The 12,046-nt window shown below is 40.1% G+C and overlaps 2 protein-coding genes across 3 annotated transcripts; one reads left to right on the top strand and one right to left on the bottom strand.

The window, feature by feature from the left end:
• Positions 1–6,975: 6,975 nt before the first annotated feature.
• On the top strand, positions 6,976–8,722 carry LOC111913215 (uncharacterized). 2 transcript variants are annotated; one of them, XM_023908934.3, is made up of 2 exons: positions 6,976–7,922; positions 8,487–8,722. In XM_023908934.3, exon 1 carries the CDS (start codon positions 7,092–7,094, stop codon positions 7,908–7,910), a length of 819 nt encoding a protein of 272 aa, XP_023764702.1. In that variant the 5' UTR covers positions 6,976–7,091; the 3' UTR covers positions 7,911–7,922; positions 8,487–8,722. The 2 variants fall into 2 exon arrangements, with proteins under 2 accessions (XP_023764702.1, XP_023764701.1); XM_023908933.3 differs by having other exon boundaries at positions 6,977–7,922; positions 8,478–8,722.
• A 1,886-nt stretch (positions 8,723–10,608) lies between these two features.
• LOC111913216 (uncharacterized) lies at positions 10,609–11,816 on the bottom strand. Its single transcript, XM_023908935.3, has 2 exons — positions 11,659–11,816; positions 10,609–11,112 (listed from the first exon to the last, which is right to left on the bottom strand). The coding sequence occupies exons 1-2, from the start codon at positions 11,747–11,749 to the stop codon at positions 10,613–10,615; spliced, it is 591 nt and encodes a 196-aa protein (XP_023764703.1). The 5' UTR covers positions 11,750–11,816; the 3' UTR covers positions 10,609–10,612.
• Between the last annotated feature and the right edge of the window lie 230 nt (positions 11,817–12,046).

Below are 12,046 nucleotides of genomic sequence, written 5' to 3'. Positions count from 1 at the left end.
TGGATCTTGGTGGTTTAAGGGGGCAACGACAATGGCAGATCGTTATGTTAGAAAGGTCGTAAACATATACTATAAGTGTATGAATATGATAAACTATTAATTTGACCAAAGCACTTAGTTATAGTCTTGTTGGTATTTAACTGTTAACACTTATCTATAATCTAAGTCGTATTTGACAACTAAAATTTTGCCTTCAATTTTAATTTTTTAATGAAAAAATCATTAATATAGTTAATTATAAATAAGAAAGTCAAATTTTGCTTTCTTAAACCACTATGTGTAACATCCCGGAATAGCAAGAGTAAAGTTGAAGGGCTAAAAGAGTAAAATAGGAAAGATAGACTCGGCGAGTCCATGGGTGGACTCGGCAAGTAGAGTCGCAACCTGGTCGCGTGTTAAGTGGCCGACTCGGCGAGTCAGTGTATTGGACTCGGCGAGTAGGCGCTGAATGGAGAAAACCCTAAATTTGGAAGTTGAGCCCTATATAAGGAACATTATGTTTCCTCCCCAGCCTCCTTATCACCCCTTGAGTCTCAGAAACCCTAATTTCGTGGAGAAACCCCATTGTTGAGTGAATTGGAGCTTGGAGAGGTGGTTGTTGAAGAGATCTTGAAGAAGGAGAGGCTTGGAGCAAGGGGCTTTGTTTGGATTCGAGTTCCATTGCAGTTGGGGCGTCCTTTTGAGGTAATATCTCGTCCTTGGGCTGTTAGCCTTATGGATTCATCATTATGGGGTTTGTGGGGAGCTTATCCTTTGGTGTTTTGGAGTTTAGAGGTTAGATCTGAGGTTGCTACCTCAGATCTGGAATGGAGGAGGGTTGGAATGCTTGAAAGTCCATGTGTTCAAGTGTGTAGTGAAGCTATCATGTCCCAAACCCTAGCCCTAAAGTGTTAAAGGCCTAGATCTCTTTGGATTCACGTAAAGATTGCCACTTTACGTGATGGATGGGTTGTAGGAGGCTAGATCTATGTTTTGGATCAATTGCATTGCCTGGAGTGCTTCTGAATGGATTTAGACTGGTGGTACTCGGCGAGTCACATGGGTGGACTCGACGAGTTGCTTGAAGATGAGCTGGAACTCGACGAGTTGGAAGAACAACTCGGCGAGTTGGATGAAGATGGCCTGGAACTCGGCGAGTTGTATGAACAACTCGGCGAATAGGTTGAAGATAGCCTTAGACTCGGCGAGTCTGTTCTTGGACTCGGCGAGTCTGTTCTTGGACTCGGCGAGTCTTGTCGAAGAGTCCCAATATTTTCTGGTTGAGTCGAGAATCGGCGAGTCAAGGGATGACTCGGTGAGTTGTGGACGAGTGGACTCAGAGTTGTTGGACTCGACGAGTCTCGGGGTGACTCGGCGAGTTAGGTCGCGGGTTGAGGGAAATTCTGAGTATGGGGACTCGGCGAGTCATCGGGTTGACTCGGCGAGTAGAGTCAGTCAGGGGTTGACTTTGACCTTGCTCAAAGGTTGACCAGTTGTCTTTCAGGGGTATTTTGGTAATTAAGGGTATTTATAGAGTTGAGTGTTTTGGTGTTCAGTGGAGGAGTTCGTGTCGGAGATTGGAGCAGCGGGATCTTATCCTTTCAGCCGATAGTTTCGAGGTGAGTTATCCTCACTATATCAACAGGGTCTAAGGAACCAAGGCCGGCCCTTATCGGATTGAGATCCGGGTGGTTGTTATTATGTTACTGCTTTGATATGTTTGCATCATGTGAGTTAGGATGATATATGTTAGAGACCTGATTGAGATCGGTATCCTGAAAGATAGGGAGATGCTATGTTAGTGACCTGTTAGGTCGGTATCCTGGTTAGGATGATGATATGTTATGTGATCTGTTTGATCTGTTTGTTGACTGTGAATTGCTATATGATTGTATGTATATGTGCACATGGTTGTTTGGACTGGAGTTGGGTTGAGGCGGGTCCTGCTTTGTGCTGTAGGCCAAGATACCCAGGGCGGACCGGTTGTTCCGAAGGCCCAGCGAGCAGTCCGAATAGGCTGTAGGCCCCAAGATGGCGGACCAGACGTGCCGAGGCTCGGAGAGTGGACCAGGCAGATTGAAGGCCCGAAGTGGGCGGACCAGTCATACTGTAGACTCAGAGAGTGGACCAGGAGGATTGAAGGCCTGGAGCGGGCGGACCAATCACACTGCAGACTCGATGTATGTGACTAGACTCAGAGGGTGGACCAGGTGGACTGTAGGCCGATGCGGCGGACCAGTCACACAGTAGACCCGAAGTGCATGACTGTTCTATGATCTGATATGATGTGGCATGTTATGCGTGTATGGTGTTAGTGGTTGGTATTTTGGGGATATCTCACTAAGCTTTCGGCTTACAGTTGTGGTTTTATGTTTTTCAGGTTCTTCAGGAGACCGTGGCAAGGCGAAGGCGTGATCGTACCGCTCCTCATGATTTTGTAGTAATATGATTCTGGGAATACATTAAATTTTTTGTATTGAAAACCTTTTTGTAAAGATTTAATGGAATTGAGCTGTTTTTGAAAAATTTAAAATTTGGTTGTATTTTTCTGTCGTTACACTATGTCACTGTAAAAAAATTTGGAATCGTATATAATGAATAAATCAAGCAAGTGGCTGAAAAATAAAGACAATTTAAAGACAAAAATAACCCAAATTAAAAGAAATCTTGCACAAGGCTACATCTAAAAAAACACATAATAACAACAACAAGAAGACAACTAATCCAACAATAACATGACAGTGCCTCCACACATCTGAAATACATAAATAAGGAACAAACTTTGATGAGTTAGGCTAACTGAATCAGAAGCTTCTTGTCTACAACAAACTGGGGTTTTGAAGGGTAAAATCGTCCAAACATTTTAGTCAAGTTACCAAACAAACCAAATGTAACGCCCGTAGATCCGGGCTAGTCAATTTAGAGACGATAAGCATCAAAAATAAATTTTTGATGGAAGATTATTTAGAAGGATTAATCTTAACCAAGTTTTAGTATATGTCACAAGGTTTCCGTGCATATAAAGAACGTCAAAATCCGAGTTATAACGAAGAAGTTATGACATGTCGAAGTTTCGCGACAGAACCGGCACGACCCAGCGCGATGTAAATAGTGAATTTAAGGTAGATAGATATCTATCCTTAGTGATATAAACGAGAGTCTAAGATGTCTTCGATAGTAGTCGAACGATAAAAGGACAGACGAAAACGGAGTTCGGAATGAAGGAGTTATGAATTTCGAACGGAGTTTTCCTGTCCCGATCTACTAAAGATAATATATAAGTAATATATTTATAATATATTTAAAATAAAGTCAAAATTAGCCAATGGAGTCTAAACAAGAGTTGTAGAGTATAATCTCACCTACGCGTCGATATAAAGAACGTCGAAAATGGAGTTCGTATGCGAAAGTTATGCATTTCTGAAGTTCGGGGCGCGAAACCCCAAAACTATCAGATACCACGACGTGGCAAGTCTTCTGAAACCTCCGGGAGTCCCCCAGATGCAACTTGCGATGACGCATGCAGTGACGACCAAACCCACGACGTGGAAAAAGGTGTCACGACGTGGCAAGGGCAGATTTTGCCCTATAAATAGATTTGAAGGGCCGGCTGAGTTTGGTTGCTCATTCTCTCATCTCTCACCCATATTACATCGTTTTACGTGCAATTTTAACCCCCCGAAGCCCCGGTATCATCCCGAGAACCGAAGCGAGTCCCGAAGCACCGAAGATCCCAAGAAGAAAAGAGTTTCCGAGCCGAAGCTCTGCCCGCGAGAAGTCCGGTGTGTGAAGAGATCACAGTTTCACCGAAGGATACTACTTCTACAAGTCGTAGTGCTGCCCGATCATCTTCTGATCAGGTGAGTGTGTGGTCACTTTCTTCTAACACATAAATATTAAGTATTTGCTATGAAATATGTGCTATGTGTATAATATAAAGTTGTTTATATGTGTGGGTGTATAGTCCCTTTCATAAACACGATAATAATACAAGTATTGTTTGAATGTATTAAGTATATTGTTGTTTATATGTGTGAGTATATAGTTACTTTCTTCTAACACATAAATATGAAGTATTTGCTTGAAATACATGCTATGTGTTTATGTACTGTTGTTTATTTGAGATAAGTGTGGAATGGATGTTTTATATGGTTTTTAAATGAGTTAAACTGTATATGTATTTTATATCTACTAATATGTAGGGTAGAACATGGATAGATGAGATAGTTGGTATGTGATAAAATGATGAGGTAAATGATGAGATATGTAAGATGATTAAAGAATAATATTGGTAGATGCACCAATTAGAGAATGTCATGATACTAGCAAATGCGCTTAAGAATAATATTGGTAGATGCACCAAATGGAGAATATCATAATACTAGCAGATATACTTATGAGATAATCCTGGAAGATGCGTTTATAGGATAATGTCGGTAGATGCGCCTAAAAGACAATGTCATAAACTTGGCAGTTGCGCCTCATAGTGTATGATGTAATCCTGGCAGAGACGCTTAAAAGATGATGTTGGTAGATGCGCCTTATGTAGCAATAGATTTTGCGCCAATTCCTTAGGTCAATCCTTAGGAATGAATGGATGACGGGTAGTTGAATTCTTAGGGTAAAATCCTAAGAAATAAAGAAGATAATGAGGATGGATAATTGGGTTGATTTTTTGATGATTGAATATAATAATTATATTATTGTGGGTCGAAAACCCTATATGCTCACTAGGCTCCAAAGCCTGAACCACTCAGTTTTCTTTGTATCACAGGTATCAATACGAAGACATATTTCACCGAGAGATTAAAAGAGATGTAAATCATTAGTGTAAATAAATGTAAGTTCTGTTTATGCTTATGTGTTTGTATCGGAACATGACATCCCGAGATTTTGTTATATAATGAAAATACATTTCTTTAAAGGAATGCTTTGATAAATTCTTATCATATTTTGTTTTGGCAACAAAATCCGCAACTGTTTTCTTTAAAAGATTACTCTGATTTTAAAAACAAAGCATAAACAAATCGGTATTTTCTGGCCGTGAAATTGGGGATGTCACACCAGACAAAATTAAGGCAAATCGTACAAACAAATGTAATAAGTTGTATTGCTATTCCTTGCCTTTAATTAAATGCAAGTAATAGAATACTATTGTCAAACACATTGTCCCGTTTAATGCATTTAACCTTTTGAAAAAAGGGTGTTGAAAAAATGATAAAATAAAACATATAGATTAAGAGATAGAAAGTATAAAACTTACACAAATGATTAATTTGAGGAGTATTTCTCTGTTTTAGGTTGAGGACCATTTGGGTCCGGGCGCGGAGTTGGGCTTGTGTAGCTCTAGATGGGTGGGACCTGTAGGCGAGGCCACTCCGTGGTATAGTTTGGGTGGGACCCGTGGGCGAGGACCATGTGATTATGGAAATGCATGTGGGAACTGGTAGAGACCGTTGGGTCAAGGTATTGGATCTTAGGTTTCAGAATTGAGAGTGTGGTCGGTAAGTGGTGCAGAGGGATGTTTGGGATGGGTAGCCCTATCATTTGGACTCTTGGGAACCTGGTGGCTGGGCAGGTGGGAGATTGGTAGCCTCAGAGATGGTTTGGGAATCTTGATACCCCGGATTAGTAAGGGGTTGTTGTGAATCAAAAAGATTCAAGTGTAAATCCTTTGATATCGGGTTATAAGTTGGGTAAGGATATGGTTCTTAGTGGGAACTTGCATTGGGAATCGTAGGTGTTTATGTGCAAGGCCTTCTCTTCTGTAGGATATGCGTTAAGGCATATGAATGGAGGGGTTCAAGGTTAAGGGATGGTTTCAATTTTGTTGGCAGATCAGACTCTTGTGTTTTGGGTTGGTTGTATCTATGTAGGGGTCAGGAAAGTATGGGGTTTTGGATTTCAGATGGATTTCATTATATGATTGGTCATGGATTTCTTCAGATGGACTAGAACAGGGTGGATCCGTTCGTAAGGCTTTGGGAAGACCACAACATGCATGGAACTAGGAAGTGGTAGGTCGTTGGAGGCCGATTGTGGTATAAGACTACATTTGGTCTTGTAGCATTCACTTTTAGCCTTGGACCTGGTGGCGTCAAGTTTGTTGGGTTGTTATGATCGGTCGGGGCCATAAGTGGAAAGATAGCTTGGACAATTATTACAAGATGAGGCTTTCATTCAGAAGTTGTGTGGGGCGACTGTGTGTGTCCTTTAACTCAGCAACCGGACAGGAAATCGGTGTTCAGTTACTGGCAGACAAGTTGGGACCAAGGAGGTCTCGAATGCTTTTGGAAAGCAACTAGGGGCATCGAGATAAGTCAAGGCGATATTAGTGATTTGGGACTCATGTGTGAGTCATTTGGTATTCGGAAAATATGGTAAAACATTTGCATCTTGGATTCGATAATCTTAGAGTAAATGATTTGACCCTGTTGCGCAACTCTCATCTAAGTCTAACCGTTGTAGATATGAGTCCTCTACTCGAAGGACGAAAGGATTATTTGAGTCTTCTGTCAAGTATAAGTGTTCTGTAGCAATAATGGCCATGGATTCTGTTTCCATTAGAAGCTTCAAGTCAATCAAGGGTTAGAAGCGTTATGATTAAGTTTGGACTCCAATGAGAATTTGGCATGGTAGTGGCTCAGTGTGGGCGGTCTTTCGGGGAGTCAGACCAATTCTAGATTTCAGGTTCTAGGTAAAGTATGGCTGGTTTTCTGCATGGGATTACAGATTTGTCTTCTTAGGGTTTGGAGAGTTTGCTAAGGTTGGGTTCGGTAGCCTTGGGATGGAAGTTGTATGCTCGGGGTTGTGGTTGTGTTCTTCAGGCTATCTGGCGTGCTTGGGATGGTAAGGAATGATTTCGAGGATGATTGATGTAATTTACCCAAGTAGGAAATTAGGAACAAAGACAACTAAAAAGTACAAGGACAATTAAAAGCAATTATGAAACATTAGGGACTTATTTAGAACATTGTATTTCGACTCCACTCCCAGTCGTCCGCCATTTGAAGTTTTGAACCTTGCATCTCCCCACTCCTAAAACCCTAACCCTCTTACCCCTCCCGTAATCTTTGATACCCTAACCCTAAGATCTGCAAAAATCTGTAACAATGTCGATGTCTAAGGGTTCCAAGATGCTCCAGTTCATCAATTACCGTATGCGAATCACGATCCAAGACGGGCGCCAGCTAGTCGGCAAGTTCATGGCCTTCGACCGCCACATGAACCTTGTAATCGGAGACTGTGAAGAGTTCCGTAAGCTTCCTCCGGCGAAAGGTGCGAAGAAGAACGAAGAACGCGAGGACCGCCGCACTCTTGGCCTTGTTCTTCTGAGAGGAGAAGAGGTAATCTCTATGACCGTTGAAGGCCCTCCGCCGCCTGATGAAAATCGCGCTAAAGCCGTCGGAGCTGCAGCGTTGGCCGGCCCTGGTCTCGGTCGTGCTGCTGGCCGTGGAATCCCTACTGCTCCTTTGATTCAAGCTCAACCAGGTTTAGCTGGACCGGTTCGGGGGATTGGTGGGCCAGCTCCTGGTATGATGCAGCCGCAGATTTCTCGACCGCCTGTTCCGAATATGTCTGCTCCGCCTATGAATTACCCGCAGGCTCCGGTGATCCGACCTGGACAAATGCCATACCCTGGACAGGGCCCTCCTCCTCAGATGCCTCGTGGACCACCTCCACAGATGCCACCCCAGTTTGCTCAACGGCCGCCTGGTCAGTATCCACCTCCGCCAGGGCAATATGGACAAAGACCTATGGCTCCACCGCCTCAGATGATGAGGGGTCCGCCACCACCAGGGGGAGCGCCACGACCTGGTATGCCTGGTCCGCCTCCCCCTGCTCGACCTGGAATGCAGATGCCAGGTTTTGGACCTCCTCGTCCTGGGATGCCGCCTCCACCAAGCAACCAGCAACAACAACAGCAGTAGTAGCTGAAATTGGTACGTATGGTCCTGTATTTTTTTTGCAAATGTCTTTTCTGTTCTCATATTATCATATACATTGTGCACCCAATCCCAATTATGTCAACTCCCATAGAACAATAAGTTGTAAGCTACTCTCTATCATGCTGCAAGAATGTCGCTTGTGGTGTTTCAGAAGCAGTGCTTCTGTCAACATAAAGTTGAACATGTAGAACCTAATACCAAGTGTAGACATGACCTCATAACAGTAGATGTTGCTAGTGGTTGGAGTTGTGGGTAATCTTTAAGCAGATGATCTGCTCTTTCCTCTCCAGATTTGACTCAAGTCAAACCCCATGGTTAACAGATTCATTCCTGAACCTCATGTTCAGTTCAGTCGAATTCTTTTTTGGCTGCGGATATTAGTCAATTGATTGAATTTAGAAAACCAAGTAAATCTGGTGATGAAACAAACTATACCCCAATGATGTAGTGATGATTATATTCTATATTTCTATTTTAACTCCCCCTGAGCTCTTAGTTAATTACTTGTAAATGGATTTGCAGTCATCTGATTTTGTTTATGTGAAATAGTGTTTGCAGGGTGGTTTTCCTTTTTGGCAGGCATGTGATGTGAAGTTGTTGGGAAGGAAGAGGTTTCATGCTTATAAACTGTAGCAACTTTGATAGCATTGGCCCTTGTGTTTGGTAATGGTTATATAGGTTTGTATGAGTAAAGAGGTTACATTCATTGCTTAGACTTTTATGACTTATGAGTACTTATGTTTATGTTCCCTTAAATGTCATTTTTCACAAGAGTTCATATCCTTTAAATGTCATCTTGCACTTGTATCTCACAAATTTGATCTTGGAAACATTAGTATTTGATTGAGGTCACTGGCATTTGGATAAATGAAGCATTAGTATAAGATAGATGGATGAGAAATGTGCAATGATGCCAAAGTTGGTATGAAACGTGAACTGAAATGGAGTAAAGTTGTTGACATATTTCAATAGCTATATATAGCTCTGGTGGAAGTGTGATCATTTTAATCTGTTAAAGAAGGTCAAAGTGGTCATCATAGATTATTTTTCATGATTTATTAACCCCTGAACTTGTTGGAATGTATACATTATACCAGCATGACCGGTAATAGTAGGTTTTGCCGGTTTCCGGCGTTGTGTCCGGCCAAACATGAGTTTTCCTGTCATCTTCTCCGGTCAAACTCGATTTTCCTGCGTTGTTTCCAGCAAGGACCAAAATTTTTCTGGTCACTCATGAAAACCACTGAAAACGGAGTTCAAACCCAAAAAAAATCCACAAAAAACATAGTTGTCTCATCAAGCGTGTACTCTGCAGAAAAACATCCATTAAAAACAGAGTTGAAATTTTTTTAAGAACTGAAACATGGATTTGTTGGAAAAAAAAAAGGATGGACAGGAACACGATTTCAAAATCGTTTTCTGATTTGGTTTGAATATTCATCTTGTTATGTGAATTTTTTTGAGAGGAAATCGAACTTGAAAAACCAATAGTTTTCGTGTGTTCATGTTCATCTTCATCAGCATATACTGAAGGATGAAAAACATCTTCATCTTCATTTGAAAACCCTTCATCTTGAAGAGTTTTTGTACATCTTCATCTTTTGGTATATTTTCCTTCAAACTTTGATTTGGTTCCAGATTCGTTGGCTAGGGTTTCTTCAAAAATAAAATTGTTCATCACATGTATGTTTGAAATTGATTTTGCTTCCAGGTGTGTGTTTGCAATCAATCATCAGTATCATAATTATACTTCAAAATCGAAATCAATTCCAAATACCATGAAGGTGAATATGAATGGGTCTAGAAACGAGACCTGAAATCTGCCATATGTGAACTGGAGATGAGTTCGATTCTTGTTAGGCTTTCTTCATCATAAACAAAAGCTTTCATCATCATAAACAAAATCAATTCCAAATGTTGAAGGGTTTAAATTTGAGGATTTGAAGGGGTTGAACTCAAAATATGCCATGGATGAACTTGATTTCTCATTTGTTTTAGTTTTGTTCCAAAACCATGTATGAACTTGAGTTTACATGTGTTTCGTATGTATATGTTCCAAGATTCTACCATAAATGAACTCGAAATCTATCATGGCCGGAAAACTCATGCTTGGTCGGAGAAGATGATCGGAGCGCTAGAAATGTTGTCGGAGGTGGAGCTCAGCTCCCACAACAATTTTTACCTGCTATTATAAGTCATAATGGTATGTTTTAAACAAAAAAAAAAAAAAAAAAAAAAAATTTAAGGGTTAAGAGTGCAATAAAATAAATTAAATGACCAAATATGTACAAATGATATCGTTTGTTAGCCTCTCAAGTCATTATCCCTATAAAATTTGGGTGGTTTTCACCGATGAAAATGAGATATAGTTAAACCAAAAAATGACCAAAATATAGTTGTTTTTCAATAATTTTCCCTTACATGACTACCTAAAATATCAATTTACAAAATAAAAATAACTTAATGTTGTAATTATTGTGATTATTGGCAATTTAGGTGTCTTGTATATGTGATGATACGAAACATAATTAGACAACCTTTCTAAAACCATTTTCATCCGTGAGTCACATTTGAATCTTTTGCACGTATAAGAGATGTTAAAAAGTCTAAATAATAACATGTTAATCATACATCACCTTAATCCCACAAAAAAAAAAAAAAAAAAAAAAAAAAAAAAAAAGATTTTAATTTGATGATTTTGACATTCCAACAAGGTCCTCAAGTGTAAGATTCAAAGTATCTGAATTCCCTCTTCTAACCTCCTCTCCACGAGCAGCCAAAATGTCTTCAATGCTCCCTTTCTCCCCAAAAATCCCCAAATGGTCGGCAATCAGGTGGTAGTTATCACACCCACCACATCGAGCCACCACCACACCCTTCTCATATGATTCACGAGAAATTGTCTTCACAGATCTGGTTTCACAGACTTTACAGGTGAACATCATTGCAAGATCATGTCGTGGAGATATCTTCAACTCAGATTTAGCACTGAAGCTGACTTCAGTCTTCTCGATTTCAGACTTCTCCATGGATTTTGAACTTGAAGCTTCATGCTCTTCTTCTACTTCTACTGTGTTTTTGACAGTCGAATTGTTGGTTTCTGAAAATGATCTGAATTGTTTTTTGTAGAATTGGTCACCATGAAGGAATGAATTGAGAGAAGGAAGAAAATTCGTTGAGGGATCTGAAACAAAATTAACAGCAACTTCTACTGTGTTAGGATCGTTATCATATGATTTCTCAAATTCATAACTCAATAATATTCACAATCGAAAAGATTATAGTTGGGAATTTTGTTAGTAATAAACAAACCATCAGCATCACCAAAAATGAAATTCATAAACTCTCATTCTACTGTGTTGTTTTTGCAATTTCACAGTTTGAGAAGCAAAAAACAAATTATGATCTAACTGACTTTTCCTAGCCTCTAAATAAATTATATCCACTTCACTTCATTGCAATTTCATCTGCTACTACGCATCACGAACACACAATTGCAACAAAAGAATGTAACTAGTTCATCCCCGGTCACCAAACCAAAAAACTACAACGATTGAATAATCTTTTCTTCTATGATTTCTTCAATCTTCAACCGAAAAAATCGAATTCGTGAGAGGGAAAAGAAATTTTATATCCTAGGAATCGTTCAGTTTTATCGATGAAAACAGAATCGAGACAAGTGGTATAAACAGTGACATCTAGGGTTTCAATGAATGGAAAGAGAACAAACCGTTGCGGAGGGAGATAGGAGGTTGTCTGCTGCTTGTGGTTGTGCTTGTGAAGAGAGAAAGTAATCGCCTCTGCATCCTCCACGCCGCCATCACCAACTCAAAATTTTCTGAAGCAACCGACGTTATGACCAAATTAAGGAGAACATGAAGTCTAATCAACTCATGGGTTATTTGTCAAGACACCGTAGCTTGAGGACCACGTTGCAAATTTTGATTTTAATCCATTTACCCTGAATTTGTGATTTAGAAAATTGTATTAATCTTACATTTAGTAAATTACATCATTCGTCCCTAATGTACATGTTAGAAAACGTGTTTAGTTCTTATTTTTATAAATTAACTCGGACCATCCTTATGTTTGTTTTTTCTTGCACGCTTAGTCCTTAT

This window comes from Lactuca sativa, chromosome 8 (genome assembly GCF_002870075.4).
Source record: "Lactuca sativa cultivar Salinas chromosome 8, Lsat_Salinas_v11, whole genome shotgun sequence".
Classification (NCBI taxonomy): Eukaryota; Viridiplantae; Streptophyta; class Magnoliopsida; order Asterales; family Asteraceae; genus Lactuca; species Lactuca sativa.
This window is presented reverse-complemented; position numbering and strand designations above follow the sequence as displayed.

Coding starts and splice junctions, on each gene's coding strand:
- LOC111913215 (XM_023908934.3), top strand. CDS start 7,092: ATGTCGATGTCTAAGGGTTCCAAGATGCTCCAGTTCATCAATTACCGT.
- LOC111913216 (XM_023908935.3), bottom strand. CDS start 11,749: ATGGCGGCGTGGAGGATGCAGAGGCGATTACTTTCTCTCTTCACAAGC. Junction 11,113..11,658: donor TCCTATCTCCCTCCGCAACG/GTTTGTTCTCTT, acceptor ATTTTGTTTCAG/ATCCCTCAACGAATTTTCTT.